The sequence below is a fragment of the Rhodnius prolixus genome, unplaced genomic scaffold (genome assembly GCF_049639745.1).
Source record: "Rhodnius prolixus isolate KJV_2025 unplaced genomic scaffold, Rpr scaffold_5, whole genome shotgun sequence".
NCBI lineage: Eukaryota > Metazoa > Arthropoda > Insecta > Hemiptera > Reduviidae > Rhodnius > Rhodnius prolixus.
The window spans coordinates 20531710-20546520 of record NW_027411624.1 but is presented as its reverse complement, the minus strand read 5'-3'; the positions used below and the strand labels follow the sequence as shown (position 1 = coordinate 20546520).

The 14811-nt window shown below is 33.1% G+C and overlaps 1 protein-coding gene and 1 long non-coding RNA gene across 3 annotated transcripts in view; one reads left to right on the top strand and one right to left on the bottom strand.

Moving 5' to 3' along the window:
- Positions 1–14811, top strand: part of LOC141458864 (tachykinin-like peptides receptor 86C) — a 379610-nt gene that overhangs the window by 108823 nt on the left and 255976 nt on the right. For both annotated transcript variants that reach the window (XM_074137418.1, XM_074137417.1), the window contains exon 2: positions 1230–1595. In XM_074137418.1, the coding sequence (XP_073993519.1) occupies positions 1304–1595 (292 nt within the window). In that variant the 5' untranslated portion in view covers positions 1230–1303. The remainder of the gene's footprint in view (positions 1–1229; positions 1596–14811) is intronic.
- LOC141458007 (uncharacterized) lies at positions 2183–2674 on the bottom strand. The gene is made up of 2 exons (XR_012460699.1): positions 2504–2674; positions 2183–2417 (listed from the first exon to the last, which is right to left on the bottom strand). It is a non-coding gene; the product is annotated as an uncharacterized lncRNA (long non-coding RNA).

Below are 14811 nucleotides of genomic sequence, written 5' to 3'. Positions count from 1 at the left end.
TATCAAGCTTCTCTTCAGTCTCCTGAGGCGTTTTGCCTTTCATAAAGTAGTGTTTAATCAACACACGAAATTCTTTTTCGTCCATTTTTTGAAAATCACTCGACTTCCTCGATTTAAACGAATGCCAAACACAAAGAAATAGACCGATCTGGCTGAAACTTGGTGTGTGTTCTTCCAAGAGATGCTACTAACTAAACATAACCTCGATACGCGCCAGTAATGCTTTGACTTTGCACGGACTTTTCAAACGACCCTCGTAGTATTTACTCTAAGACGAAAACTCCTACCTACCATCATCTTGAACCAAACTCCTATACGAACTGTGGACAAAGTACGCTACCTTGGACTGTACCTAAGACAAACGGTAGACATGGAATCCTCCATACTAGAATGAAAAGACAAGAAACTAACCAACGCTATAAAACTTCTCGCCAGACTACTTGACAAACGATCTTAACTTTACCTACAAAACAAAAGACTCTTATACCTGTTGTTACTGCGACCTATTTGGTCATAGGCATCGAAGTATGGGGCTCGACTAAACGTTCCAATTCTTCACGCATTCAGACTTTATAATCAAAAATACTACACACTTAAACACTTAACTAACGCTCCATTTTATATTTTTAACTCACCATTCATAATGACCTCAAAATCGCTTTCCTTTACGATCTTACTAAAACTCGTTTCTTAAAATTTCATTCCTCTACAGCAGCTCATCCTAATCCTTTAATTGAACACTTTTCTTTTTCCACATTACCAAGTAATCCTCCAAGGAGATTGAAGAGAGGATGGTCCCGCGATCTACTCTCCTCATAAGAGCAGTATAGTGCATCTGTTCACGTTAATGGAGTGTCGCCACTGGGTCGCCTTCTCCTATCTTCATTCATGATATTATATTATATAACATTTGCTTGTTGCAACAACCGTTGCAGTCGCAAATTTCAATGAAAGATTTAAAAAAAAAATAATGTCACAACATTACAGAAGTAAAATCAAACTCAACCACAATTTGTTGAATTTGGTGAAATATCATCCCTGAATCGGCAACAGCGTCAGACTTTCACTACAAGTTCAACGTTAAAAATTTAAAATCTTCCCTTCACTATAATATACAAAGTCACATTATAGATACCTCTGATTGTTACTGTCTTTTTTCTAATAGTTATATAATTTAAACAAAAATCATTTATGCTAATTCAAACTTTATGTTTTGAATTGTGTTTTAGGCAACCATGGCAAGTGAAGAAGGAATTTAAAATAGCGACAAGAAACAGGAAAACAGACTGCACAGCAAAAAAAAATGTCACAAGACAATGAGGTGCAAATGTTGTACAATTGTTCCGGTTTTGTACTTGGTCGTGAAGTTGTTTTAAGATTAAATGAAAGTGAATTGTTAAATGCAATTGCGGCAGTTATTTCCGCAGATACTACAAATAGAGCTCGAAAATTTCTTAAACAATGTTTGTACCTAGAGCCGGCAACTAGTTCCTACGATATTAACTGGTGGGAGAAAATTATCTGGATTGCCATGTTTGCATCAATGCTAGTTATAGCCACCACTGGCAACGCCATTGTTATGTGGATTGTTTTAGGTAAGTTGGAACTTTTGTTTTAATTTATATTTAGAATCTAATATCTGTTTATCGATAGATAAATGAATCGATATTTAGGTTAAATTAAATTATGTAAGGTTAAATCCTCTATAGCTATTCCAAGAGTTTTAAACATACTCTCATTCTACAAGTCAGACACCTGGCAGTCTAAAATGACTCTTTACTACACTATTATTTCTGCCATTCTCCTGTATGCTTCTGAACTTTGGGCGTTGAACTACTTTACGTTAGTTGAGCGCGTACAACTGAAATTTTTAAAATTATTGCTACATTTACCGCGCAATACACCCAACAGTTATGTTCGCCTTGAAGCCGAATGCCCGCAGATTAAAACTAAGATCTTTAACAAAACTATAAAATTTTGGCTGAAGCTTTTACAGATGGATAACAGTTCACTTTTGAAGATATGTTACAGGAGACTTATGAGCTTGTCGGATAATCCAGGCATCCCTTATAACTGGGTGGTTTTCATTAAAGATATGCTTTACTCTATAGGGGCAGAGGATGTCTGGGAGCTACAGAGTGCTGAATTTCTATTTTGTAACCTGAAAAATCTCAACTCTAAATTTTATAATAACTGTTTATCTAAAGACATTAGTGAGGTACTCAATTCTACATTTAATACCAATTATAGATTAATATGTCCTTTGGCCAATGGCAAGTCATATGTTAATCTCAAGTGTAATATTTCAAAAATCAGACTGATAGCTCAGATTAGGGTAGCCAGTACTAAGTATCCTAGGATTTTTCACAAAGGAATAAACCATGTATTTGTCCATGAAAGGGTTTGTTTTACTTGTGCTGAAAGAAAAAGAGACAATATTATTCACTTCATGCTGGAATGTCCTTTCTACAATTCACTTAGAAAAAGATTATTAAATAGGTACATAAGCTCTATTAACTCTGACGTTTACACTAATTTACTCGATATTGACTGCAAAGATAAATTAAACAGTTTGTTTTATTTCATTTCTGGTGCTCTAGATGAGAGGTACAGATTTGTAAAACTTATATTCAACAGCTATAAAGAAATTCCGCCGCCGAATCAAACTTGAGTTAATTTTGTAAATAGACCGTTTTCATTATTTTTCTTTGTTTTTTTAAAGAAATAATTGTAACAAGGGGTGATTTTAATTTTGTATTTCATACTTTTAGTTTGTATTTATCTTTTTAGTGGAAGTAGCTATTTCTTTTTATTGTTATCACTAGCAGAGGCTAAACTCTTGCTATAGAAATGTAAATATATTTCTTATAAGCAATAAAACAAATAAATAAATAAATAAATAAATTATGTAAGGTCAATACATAGGATCTTTGCACACTAATATTAATACTAAGTACTTAAAGTTCTACTTATAGAGTTAATTATGGTAATGATAATGATAATGTAATACGGTTTTTTAAAAAGTAAACCCAAACAAAATTCACGTATACTTGAATTAATGCAAAATCAGACAACGTTATTATAATTTAATAATGATTATAAGTTAATTTTAGTTTATTAATCACCAGTGCTTACACGATTCGTAAATATAACAACTCACTGCAAGAAAGGATTAGCCCAGAGTTTAGTGGACACTAGATTGCAATATGGCGGGTTCGAATCCAGCTGCTGGCCCTTTGATTTTTCTCTTCCTAGGAGTTTCTAACTGCTAAATGTGATAGATAAGGTGGTCTGTAACAATAAAACTTATTTTAAGACAATCTACTTTAAAAATTGACTAATGGCCCATCTAAATGTGTTCTCAATGAATTAAACGATAACTAACACTGTTGAGTGCTCGTGAGCACGTTTTCTTGCAAAACAAACGTAATTTCTCATACGAAGATAAAAGGAATCCTGGAAAATGATATACCGTTTGAAAGCCCATTAGACAAGGAAACTTTTATAAAAAGTGCCAGCACCTAGGTCTGATAATGATCACATAAGGGCCTAATGAGTTTTCTTCAAAATTTCGATTACTTTTATTTTTCCAGCATCCGGAGGAAAATTGAGGCAGTTTGGAGAATAATTTATGCTTCAAAATGGTGTCAATTTTTAGAAAAATTTATCCGTCTTTCTAACCGTGTTATCAGAATCGAATTCGGATTAAAAGTTTCTGAGTAATAACATTTTTATAGCAAAAAAAGTAATGATTTTAGAAAAAAAAAACAAAATTCAAAGTGACGTCACTCCAGAACAGTGGGAAATATGAAGTTGGCCAATACGTCATTGAACTCCACTTTAGATGTACTACACACAGTAGGCCTATGGACAATTCTTACTGGTTCACCCTGTATGGTGAAACAATGTTTAGTTTAACAAAATTCTTTTTAGTGAACTACTTCCAAACTGTTTAACTATTTAACTAGATATTTTAGTGTTCACTGGAAGAATAACTATTACTAGATGAACAACGTTGTTTTTTTGTCTAGCTACCCAGTTAACTTTACATCTTCCTTCTCAGGAATTGTGCATTCTTAGCTACTCTGTGTAAGGTAGAGAAGTTTATGAAATGTTCTGTACTGTTTGTTAAGGAACTAACTTGAAAACAGTAAGCATTATTCATTTCTAACTTCTAAATTATCATTCCTTCATTTTTTGTTAAAGTTAATTAAAAGTGAGTAAATGTTAAATATTTGGATGTTTCGTTGCAATAGTTTTTTCACATGGAGGGGATGTTAGCCCATCGTACAACCCTCAACCGGGAGGACCAGAATATCCCGTAGGGCTTAACTCCCTGTAGTTAACTCCGCTGTAGGGATTAACTCCTTCTGTAGTGGATGAGGCTGAGGCCCTTCGTGGACTGTGATGGTCAGAAAGTAACTAAGCAAGTAAATGTTCTGTATTTCAGTGAAAATGTGTTTATGCTATATTTATTTCTTCTGTCGAGAGTAATCGTATTTACGTGAGTTAGTTCATCAACGTTTAAAATTGATAACTAATCTGTGAAAACCAAAAAAGAAATATATTACGTACTACAAGTACAATACTGCTAATAGGGCTAAAAATTGAAAACGAAACCAAATGAACGTCTTGCTAGGTACAGTCTTTATTAAACTAATACAACATTTTACGGGACAGATTCTTCTTCTGCAGCATCCAAACCCCGCTTGCCCATGACCAGTATTGCTCCGAGCTTCTTGCTGCCACATATTTGCTGTAGACAAAAAGGAATTAGGTCAGCTTTCAGAACCTTTGCACCATTACATGAGAAAACGTTTGACGTTATTAAATTGGTGTAAATACTTCCTAAGTAAGTCTTATTAACTATTATTCGTGACGGGAGCCATAAAGCGTAAGATCTAGGACACGTTTGGTTCCTTAACCTACTCAATAAAAAACTTCTATTTTTTTTTTTTTTTTATTTATTTTTATACAACTGTTACAACCATTCGGTATACGTGGGAGTTGCACGTACAATTACACTTGATTAATCTGAATAAACAAGACATAATAAGTCTACAAAAAAATATAAAGAATAAAAATGAAAACAATCTCTTCTTTTTTATAGGTATAAAAATAAAACTATATATTGAAATAAACTTCTAACCTCACATTTAATATTAAATATTGGTTTATCTTGAACTAATCTCGATTCAATTTTATGAACTATCCCTCTGTATTACCTTCACTTTAAATACACTCAATCTGCATTGTACGCGGGTCGTTTGAAAAGTCCGTGCAAAAATAAAAACTACTTAATTTTTTGGGATAAACCTTTTTTATTTTTCAACATAGTCTCCTTTTAGGCTTATACACTTCGTCCAACGCTGCTCTAGTTTGTTGATCCCTTCCGAATAATAGGATTTGTCCAAGTCTGAAGAATAGCCATTCGTTTCCGCAATCACCTCCTCGTTTGAATAAAATCTTTTTCCCGCCAGCCATTTCTTCATATTGGGGAACAAATAGTAGTCCGAGGGAGCCAAGTCTGGAGAATAGGGGGGATGTGAAACGAGTTGGAACCCTATTTCCATTAATTTTGCGACCACAACTGCTGAGTGTGAGCTGGTGCGTTGTCGTGATGGAAAAGGACTTTTTTGTGGGCCAATCGTGGGCGTTTTTCTTGCAGCTCGGTTTTCAAACGGTCCAATAACGATGAATAATATGCATGATAGTTTTACCCTTTTCCAGATAGTCGATGAGGATTATTCCTTGCGAATCCCAAAAGACAGTCGCCATAATCTTTCCGGCCGAAGGAACGGTCTTCGCCTTTTTTGGCGCAGATTCCCCCTTGGTAACCCATTGTTTAGATTGTTCTTTGGCCTCAGGAGTGTAGTGATGTATCCATGTTTCATCCACAGTGACGAAACGACGCTTAAAGTCCGGCGGATTCCTCTTGGAACAGCTGCAAACCGTCCTTGCAACACTTCACATGATTTCGTTTTTGGTCAAGCGTGAGCAATCGCGGCACCCATCTTGCGGATAGCTTTTTCATGTCCAAATGTTGATGCAAAATATTATGTACCCGTTCATTCGAGATGCCCACAGCACTAGCAATCTCACGCACCTTCACTCTTCTGTCATCCATCACCATATCATGGATTTTATCAATGATTTCTGGAGTAGTAACCTCAACAGGGCGTCCAGAACGTTCAGCGTCACTTGTGCCCATATGGCCACTCCGAAAATTTTGAAACCACTTATAAACTGTTCTAATCGAAGGTGCAAAGTCACCATAATGTTTATCAAGCTTCTCTTTAGTCTCCTGAGGCGTTTTTCCTTTCATAAAGTAGTGTTTAATCAACACACGAAATTCTTTTTCGTCCATTTTTTGAAAATCACTCGACTTCCTCGATTCAAACGAATGCCAAACACAAAGAAACAGACCGATCTGGCTGAAACTTGGTGTGTGTTCTTCCAAGAGATGCTACTAACTAAACATAACCTCGATACGCGCCAGTAGTGCTATCTCTCTGACTTTGCACGGTCTTTTCAAACGACCCTCGTACAAAGCGTGGGCAATCTCTTCTAAATTCACACCAGATTACCATTGAAGGCCGCACCATTACCACTTCTTCATGTTGCACCGACTGCGAGCCACTGGCGCTTGTAAAGCGCTACATTATTTGTTAGATATTCGATTTAGATATTAAGTTAAACTTAGGATTCAAGATTGGCGAGGAATCCGTCAAATAAAACAACTCGTCTTTTTGCCAACGTTTCGACAAATATATTGTCTTCTTCAGGGTCTGGATATTACAAATACTATGTGGCACATTTCTAGAAAATTTCGTTTGTACTGTTTTTTTTTTTTCCTGTCGAGTACTGTCATATTCTGGAAGTCAAAATTGTTTTTGTTGTCCATGTGGTGTCTAAGTAGCGCGTTGGAATTGTCGTCTTTTTTTGTCTTACAATCATACTGATGCTGGTACAACCTTGCCTTAATATTTAGTTCATAAGGGTTATTTGGTTTCTCCTGTGTTTTGTTTTTAACGGTTTTTGTATTAATAGAAATTTCCCAATATTTTATTTACTCTTTTGTTGTAATTAGTCCATTGTATCTGTCCAATTGTAATTACCAAAATTCCCGTGTAAGTCCCGCTATATGTGTATACGATATATATATATATATATACCTGCTTCTCCAGTTCTGGCTCTTAGTTTCTGTAACTCAACCAACCCGCATATCCACTTAAGTTTCAATAATTATAAAGAATTTATTGTATTTTACTATTTATTTTTGTATTACTGATTTTCTATGTTGCTGACTCTGTAAATTGTTTTGTATTTGTAATATCCAGACCCTGAAGAAGACAATGTATTTGTCGAAACGTTGGCAAAAAGACGAGTTGTTTTATTCGACCGATTCCTCGCCACTCTTGTATCCTAAGTTTAACAATTTACGGTCACGAAACCTATACACTCATATTAAGTTAAGATATTATTAGATGGTGAAAGAGAACAAAAGTAACAATATGCAGTCACAGACAATTTAATATTTGAAACCAAACACTTGGTTGTGTGCATTAAAATCGCCTCGTGTTATGAATGAAGTAGGTACCATTTAAATTTATCCCATTCTGCATGGCTAACAGTATTGTTTGCGTTGTTACAGCTATATATGACTGATAACAGTCAGTTATCGTGAAATGATGGCGCAGAAATTTCCACAGCCATCAAGATCATTTACTCGTATTACATATCTCCTTAACAAAAACTTACAGTTTAAAATGTTAAGTATAAGGGTTGATTAAACGCCAAAAGGTACACAAATCAGCGAGTACCCAACATTTCATTAATACTTCATTAATAGTCAAGTAATTCTACTGCATTAATTTTCATTAATAAGTTATTTTTTAGAATTTATTAGATGTCACAGACCTTATGCTGGCCATTTTCATCTACAAAATATATGTTCAAGTAGCACTGTAGATTGACTGTAATATCTATTTATCTATAATAATCAAACTATTAATCACAGGTTAAAAAGAAAAACCTTATAAAAAATAAAAAAAAATTATGAGGCTAAAAAATTCAAAACCTTGTTTAAAAAAATGCTTACACCAACATACATCAATGATTTTGTTTATTTTATTTATTTATTTTTATTTTTAAATAAAAATCGTCGGTTTAAGTTCATTCTTCGATTAAAGTAATTGTTATTTTATGTAGTAGTCCAAACGTTTATAATAATAGGTAATAATTATCTGGCTTTATCGCAAATAATATAGTTTTCTTCAATTACATTCTCCATCTAGGTATTCATTCCACAATGTTGTATATATGTAATATAAAGTAAATAAGATATGCATATTTTTAGGACATCTAATTATTCCTGTATTTTTTACTATATCGTAAGTAAAATAAGGGGGTCTAAATTAAATTACAATTGAGAAATGAATAATTATTGTTGAATAATCTACTTGTTACTAACTGTGTGTTATTTGTGCTCACGAATATTTCGGTAAGACGAATTCAAGACAGTAGCCGACTCTAACTTTGTCTTTTTCTACTTTAACATGCATGTACATATATGTGATTTATCATAAATATAACAAAAAATATTATAAATGAAGTGGCCAGCATAAGGGTCTGTGACATCTAATAAATTCTAAAAAATAACTTATTAATGAAAATTAATGCAGTAGAATTACTTGACTATTAATGAAGTATTAATGAAATGTTGGGTACTCGCTGATTTGTGTACCTTTTGGCGTTTAATCAACCCTTATACTTAACATTTTAAACTGTAAGTTTTTGTTAAGGAGATTTTTGTACCTTTTGGATAGATTTTCCTTTTTGTCTATTTTAGAAAGTTACATATCTTCTTTACAGATTTTTTTAAAATTTGGAATAAGCAATGCTATCATTATAATCTGATAAGGTGTTAAGTCGGAACCGTAACTACCACTGGAGAGATCTTTTTATAGAAAGATTATAGTTGCGTTCCCCCAAACCATCCTCAATAACAATTTTTTTGAAAAAGCGTTTTGAATAACATAGGAAGGTATTTGTGCGTAAATAGCAAAATTAAACTGCGATTTCAGTACTTCCTTTTAAGAGGAGTAAGAAAAATAAACTACGATTGCATTACTTCTCCCTAAAAGGCAAAGAGGAAAGATTTTTTAATCGAACGACAATTCATTGATTTAAATCGGTTCACTCATTGATAATTTAAACGATTGCAGTACTTCCTCTTAGTAGGTGTAAGAGCAAGATGGCACTACACAGCCACGTAGAGGAGCTTTAACCACTTATTCGGGCTGAATTTTATCAAAATCGGACTAAGCGTTATAGAAATATTGGTAATAATAGTTTTAGAAAGGGTCTTATTTGGGTGGGGCGAACTCCCCTCCTTATGAGGCTCGGCGTCGAGACTTTTAAAGTGCAAATCTGTACAAAATTTCGATTCGAATGACACTTCATTCATGAAAATCGGATCACGTGTCGATAATTTGCAACGATTGCTATACTTCCCCTTAAAAAGTGTAAGAGCTGATCGTCGCTTTAATGTTACGTAGGGGAGCCCTTACCCTATCACCCTACCAAATTTTATCAAAATCGGGCCAAGATTTACAGAGTAATTAGTAATAATAATTTTGGAGGGGGCCTTACATAAAGGGGGCTAACTCCTCTCCCATTCGATGTACAGCATCGAGACCCCCAAAAGGCACATCTACATAAAATTCCGAATCGAATGACACCTCATTCATGAAAATCGGTTCTCGCGTTTAGGCGCTACGTTGTTTACAAAAAAGGTAACAACAACAACAAGAACAACAACAAGAACAAGAACATTTTTTGAAAAAGCCGTTTTTGCTCATTTTCGGCAACTTTTTTCTCGAAACCTATTAGATCTGGGTGGTTGCAAAAAAATTACAGTTATAAAGGAGGGTTTGGAGTAAGATTTAAAGAAAATTTGGGAATTTTATCTTTTATAGAAAAAGAGAAAAAAATTGTCAAAGTTGGGTGTTTTTCAACGTTACGCTTTTTCGTGCAGTTTTTGATGGTCAACCCTTATACAACTGTCCTACCGGACAGTTTAAATAAATTTATAATTTCCGTTAAACCTATATTAAAACTGTCCGGTAGGACAGTTGTATAAGGGTTGATCGTCAAAAACTGCTCGAAAAAGCGTAATGTTGAAAAACACCCAACTTTGACAATTTTTTTCTCTTTTTCTATAAAAGATAAAATTCCCAAATTTTCTTTATAATATAGGGCAAACCCTCCTTTATAACTGTAATTTTTTCGTAATAACATAGATTAATTAGTTTTCGAGAAAAACGATGTGAAAAATGCACAAAAACTACATTTTCAAAAATTGTTGTTGTTCTTGTTCTTGTTGTTGTTGTTGTTGTTGTTGTTGTTGTTGTTGTTGTTGTTGTTGTTGTTGTTGTTGTTGTTGTTACCTTTTTTGTAAACAACGTAGCGCCTAAACGCACGAACCGATTTTCATGAATGAGGTGTCATTCGATTCGGAATTTTATGTAGATGTGCCTTTTGGGGGTCTCGACGCTGTACATCGAATAGGAGAGGAGTTAGCCCCCTTTATGTAAGGCCCCCTCCAAAATTATTATTACTAATTACTCTGTAAATCTTAGCCCGATTTTGAAATAATTTGGTAGGATGATAGAGTTAGGGCTCCTCTACGTAACATTAAAGCGGCGATCAGCTCTTACACTTGTTAAGGGAAAGTATAGCAATCGTTTCAAATTATCGACACGAGAACCGATTGTCATGAATGAAGTGTCATTCGAATCGAAATTTTGTACAGATTTGCACATTAAAAGTCTGAACGCTGTGCCTCATAAGGAGGGGAGTTCGCCCCACCCAAGTAAGGACCTTTCTAAAACTATTATTACCAATATTTCTATAACGCTTAGTCCGACTTTGATAAAATTCAGCTCGAATAAGTTGTTAAAGCTCCTCTACTTGGCTGTGAAGGGCCATCAAGCTCTTGCACCTACTAAGAGGAAGTACTGCAATCGTTAAAATTATCAATGGGTGAACCTATTTACATTAATGAATTGTCGTTCGATTCAAAATCTTTGCCTTTTAGGGAGAAGTACTGTAATCGCAGTTTATTTTTCTTACTCCTCTTAAGAGGAAGTACTGAAATCGCAGTTTAATTGTGCTTTTTACGTACAAATACCTTCCTATTTTATTCAAAACGCTTTCTCAAAAAAATTGTTATTGAGGATGGCAACTATAATCATTCTTTAAAAAGATCTCTCCAATAGTAGTTATGGTTCCGACTTAACACCTTATCAGATTATAATGATAGAATTGCTTATTCTAAATTTTAAAAAAATCTTTGAAGCAGATAAGTAACTTTGTAAAATAGACAAAAATGAAAATCTATCCAAAAGGTACAAAAATCTCTTTAACAAAAACTTAAAGTTTAAAATGTTAAGTATAAGGGTTGATTAAACGCCAAAAGGTACACAAATCAGCTAGTACCCAACATTTCATTCATGCGTAGCTGATATAATTTAAGTAATTTTGCTGCATTAACTTTTTCTTCACATTTTTTTAGAAATTATTAGATGTCACAGACCCTTATGCTGGCCAGATCATTCATAATATTATTTTGTTATAATTATGATAAAATGTATATTATATCTTCGTTTTTAAATAGGTACTTTATTTTAACTTCATTTCAAATTATTCTTTGGATTTATCTTTAATATGCCCTTTATTCTTAGTAGTCACATATACATTCATGTTAAAGTAGAGAAAAACAAAGTTAGAGTCTGCTACTGTTTAAATTTGAATCACGGATTTAACAGAATATTTCAGTCTTGAATTCGTCTTACCGAAATATTCGTGAGCACAAATAACTCACAGTTAATAACAAGTAGATTATTCAACAATTATTCATTTCTCAATAAATTGTAATTTAATTTAGTCTCTCTAATTTTACTTAAAGTAAAATACTGGAATAATTAGCTGCCCTAAAAATATGCATATCTTATTTATTTTATATTACATATATACAACATTGTGAGAAGAACAGCTACATTAAGAGTGTAAGTGAAGAAAACTATATTATTTGCGATAAAGCCAGATAATTATTACCTATTATTATAAACGTTTGACTACTACATAAAATAACAATTACTTTAATCGAAGAATGAACTCAAACCGACGATTTAAAAAAATAAATAAAATAAAATAAATAAATAAAATAAACAAAATCATTGATGTATGTTGATATAAGCATTTTTTAAAAAAAGTTTTTGAATTTTTTAGCCTCATAATTTTTTTATATTTTTTATAACGTTTTCTTTCTAACATGTAATTAATAGTTTGATTATTATAGATTAATAGATATTACTGTCAATCTACTTGAACAAATATTTTGTAGATGAAAATGGCCAGCATAAGGGTCTGTGACATCTAATAATTTCTAAAAAAATGTGAAGAACAAGTTAATGCAGCAAAATTACTTAAATTATATCAGCTACGCATGAATGAAATGTTGGGTACTAGCTGATTTGTGTACCTTTTGGCGTTTAATCAACCCTTATACTTAACATTTTAAACTTTAAGTTTTTGTTAAAGAGATTACAATATTAGAAATCAATGTTGCTGTATCTCGCTTTCCATCTCTTAAATCAGTTCACACTAGAGTATAACCAGTAAACTTTATTACAGAGAATGGTTTAAACCAAGTTTCATTTAATAATGCAATATTAATATTTTCATTTCCAAGCTTCTTTTTATTCCATTTTATTATAGTTATAGATAAATATGTATCATATCTATAGATTTATATAGATCATGTATGAAAATATGCAACGTACAATTGAATATATTTAACCTTGTACAAAGAACCTTTTTACCTAATCTACATAACATGCGGTTCGCAAACACACGAGCAGTTACATACCTGACACAAAATTTATTTACAAAGTAGTTACTATGTACGTACAAATAAGTTGCTTATAGTAGAAAATCTAGTTGGGCAAGCAGTATGGTTGGTAACATTGATTTTTATCCGTTGTAGCACATGTTTTTAATGTTTCTGATTGGTTACGAAGTCTAATCCAGTATCAGAAATTAATTCATCTGTTTTGTGTATAATTTGACGTTCACTGTGTTTCTGTCATAGTGGCAGGCAGAAACATAATTGATGTCAAATTATCATATTCAATTAGTTTATTTAAATCATTTTCTACATATAATCTTTAGCTAATGTAATTGTATAAGCCCTTCATGTATTATACATCATACAGCTTATGGAAAAATATATTCTCCTTCAGCGTAGATTCTGCTGAGGCAAAGCAGATGTAAACAATAACTAGAGTATACAAGACCAGAGCACATAAAGGCACATTTATTATGCAATACTTCCTTTTAGTTCTGATCAGAGGAAGAGGTATTACGATGGTCTAAGACATACTTACATTCATACTAACGTATATATGTGTTTCCCATGCGTTTGGCTTCATAGGCCCACCCTGGGAAAGTATTAAAAGCCAAACCTTTCCCCAAAAAATATAGGAAAGAATACAATTTTTCCAATAATATGCTAAAAAAAAGTAATAAAAAATGTAAATTTAGCTCAGACATTATTCTGAAATTCCCAGCTCCAGCTTGTTTTAAAGTAATGAGGAAGGTTTCCGGGACCAGGACAACTGCCTTCTCATTAAGTTGTTTTTCTCAAAATTTTCATCCGAGTTTGATAGGATTCATTGAGTTCATAGGGTTTGATAACCAGTAAAGCTGCCTCTTGCAAAATTCATGCCTCACGAAGTAATTTGTTTAAAAATTGGATAGATCCTAACATTAAAGATTCTTTCTTTTTGTCCTTACAGTGGATAAAAGTTTTTATCCTTACTGGACTAAACCAGAATTTTCGTACTGGAGAGGAAAAGTTTCAAAGCGCAGGATTGAAAATCTCCTTAACGCTGCATTGCCAATCCGGAGTCTATTTGACTCCAAAAAAAAATAGGAATGATCTGTTTCCCCACATCTCATAGCTATCCCGAAATGCTCTTAGCTATGCTAACCCCACTCTCTCACCATTTGATAGTCACGAGCTAAAGACCATGGAATTCTTAGTTTCTTTTTACAGGTTAGTTTTACTTGAATCATAAGAGTCATTTTAACTCCAGATTGGCATTACACGTAAATATATCGGATGACTCCAAATGACTTTCAACTCCTGATTGGCAATATAAGTAGATCTTCTGTTATTAACTTGAATCCAGATGATTGCCTAAATGCTTATTTGATAAATTTACATAATTTTCATAGAAAGTATCAAGGCACATAAAAAAGCCTCTTTCTAGAATTGATTTTCTGTCCGAATTGTAGCAAAAACTTGTAGCGAATTGGGTAATTTCCGATCCGTGTCAACAGCGCACAGTAATTGAAAAAATAGTGAATGTGATTAAAAAAATGAAAAAGTCCCTGATCAGAAGGCAGCCAATCAAATGTTAAAGCCGATTTGTGGACAAAATTTGTTTTTTCGTCCTTAATTCCTGTTCTTTCGCATCCTTTAATGCGAATTCTATTATTAAAATTGTAATCAATATAAAAAAAAAAGATAAAAATAAATTATGGAGTCAATATGACTCCATATTGGCAATAACTGACTAAGTTCGAGCATTGGCAATACAGTGTTGAAATATTTGAGATAATTTTATTATATTTAGAAATTTTTAATGGCAATGCGTGCGTTATATAAAGAGTTCTTATTCGAAAATTTACCTATGAGGGTACGTTCTTGGAAAATTGTGGATAGATTTTCGTCTTATCAGA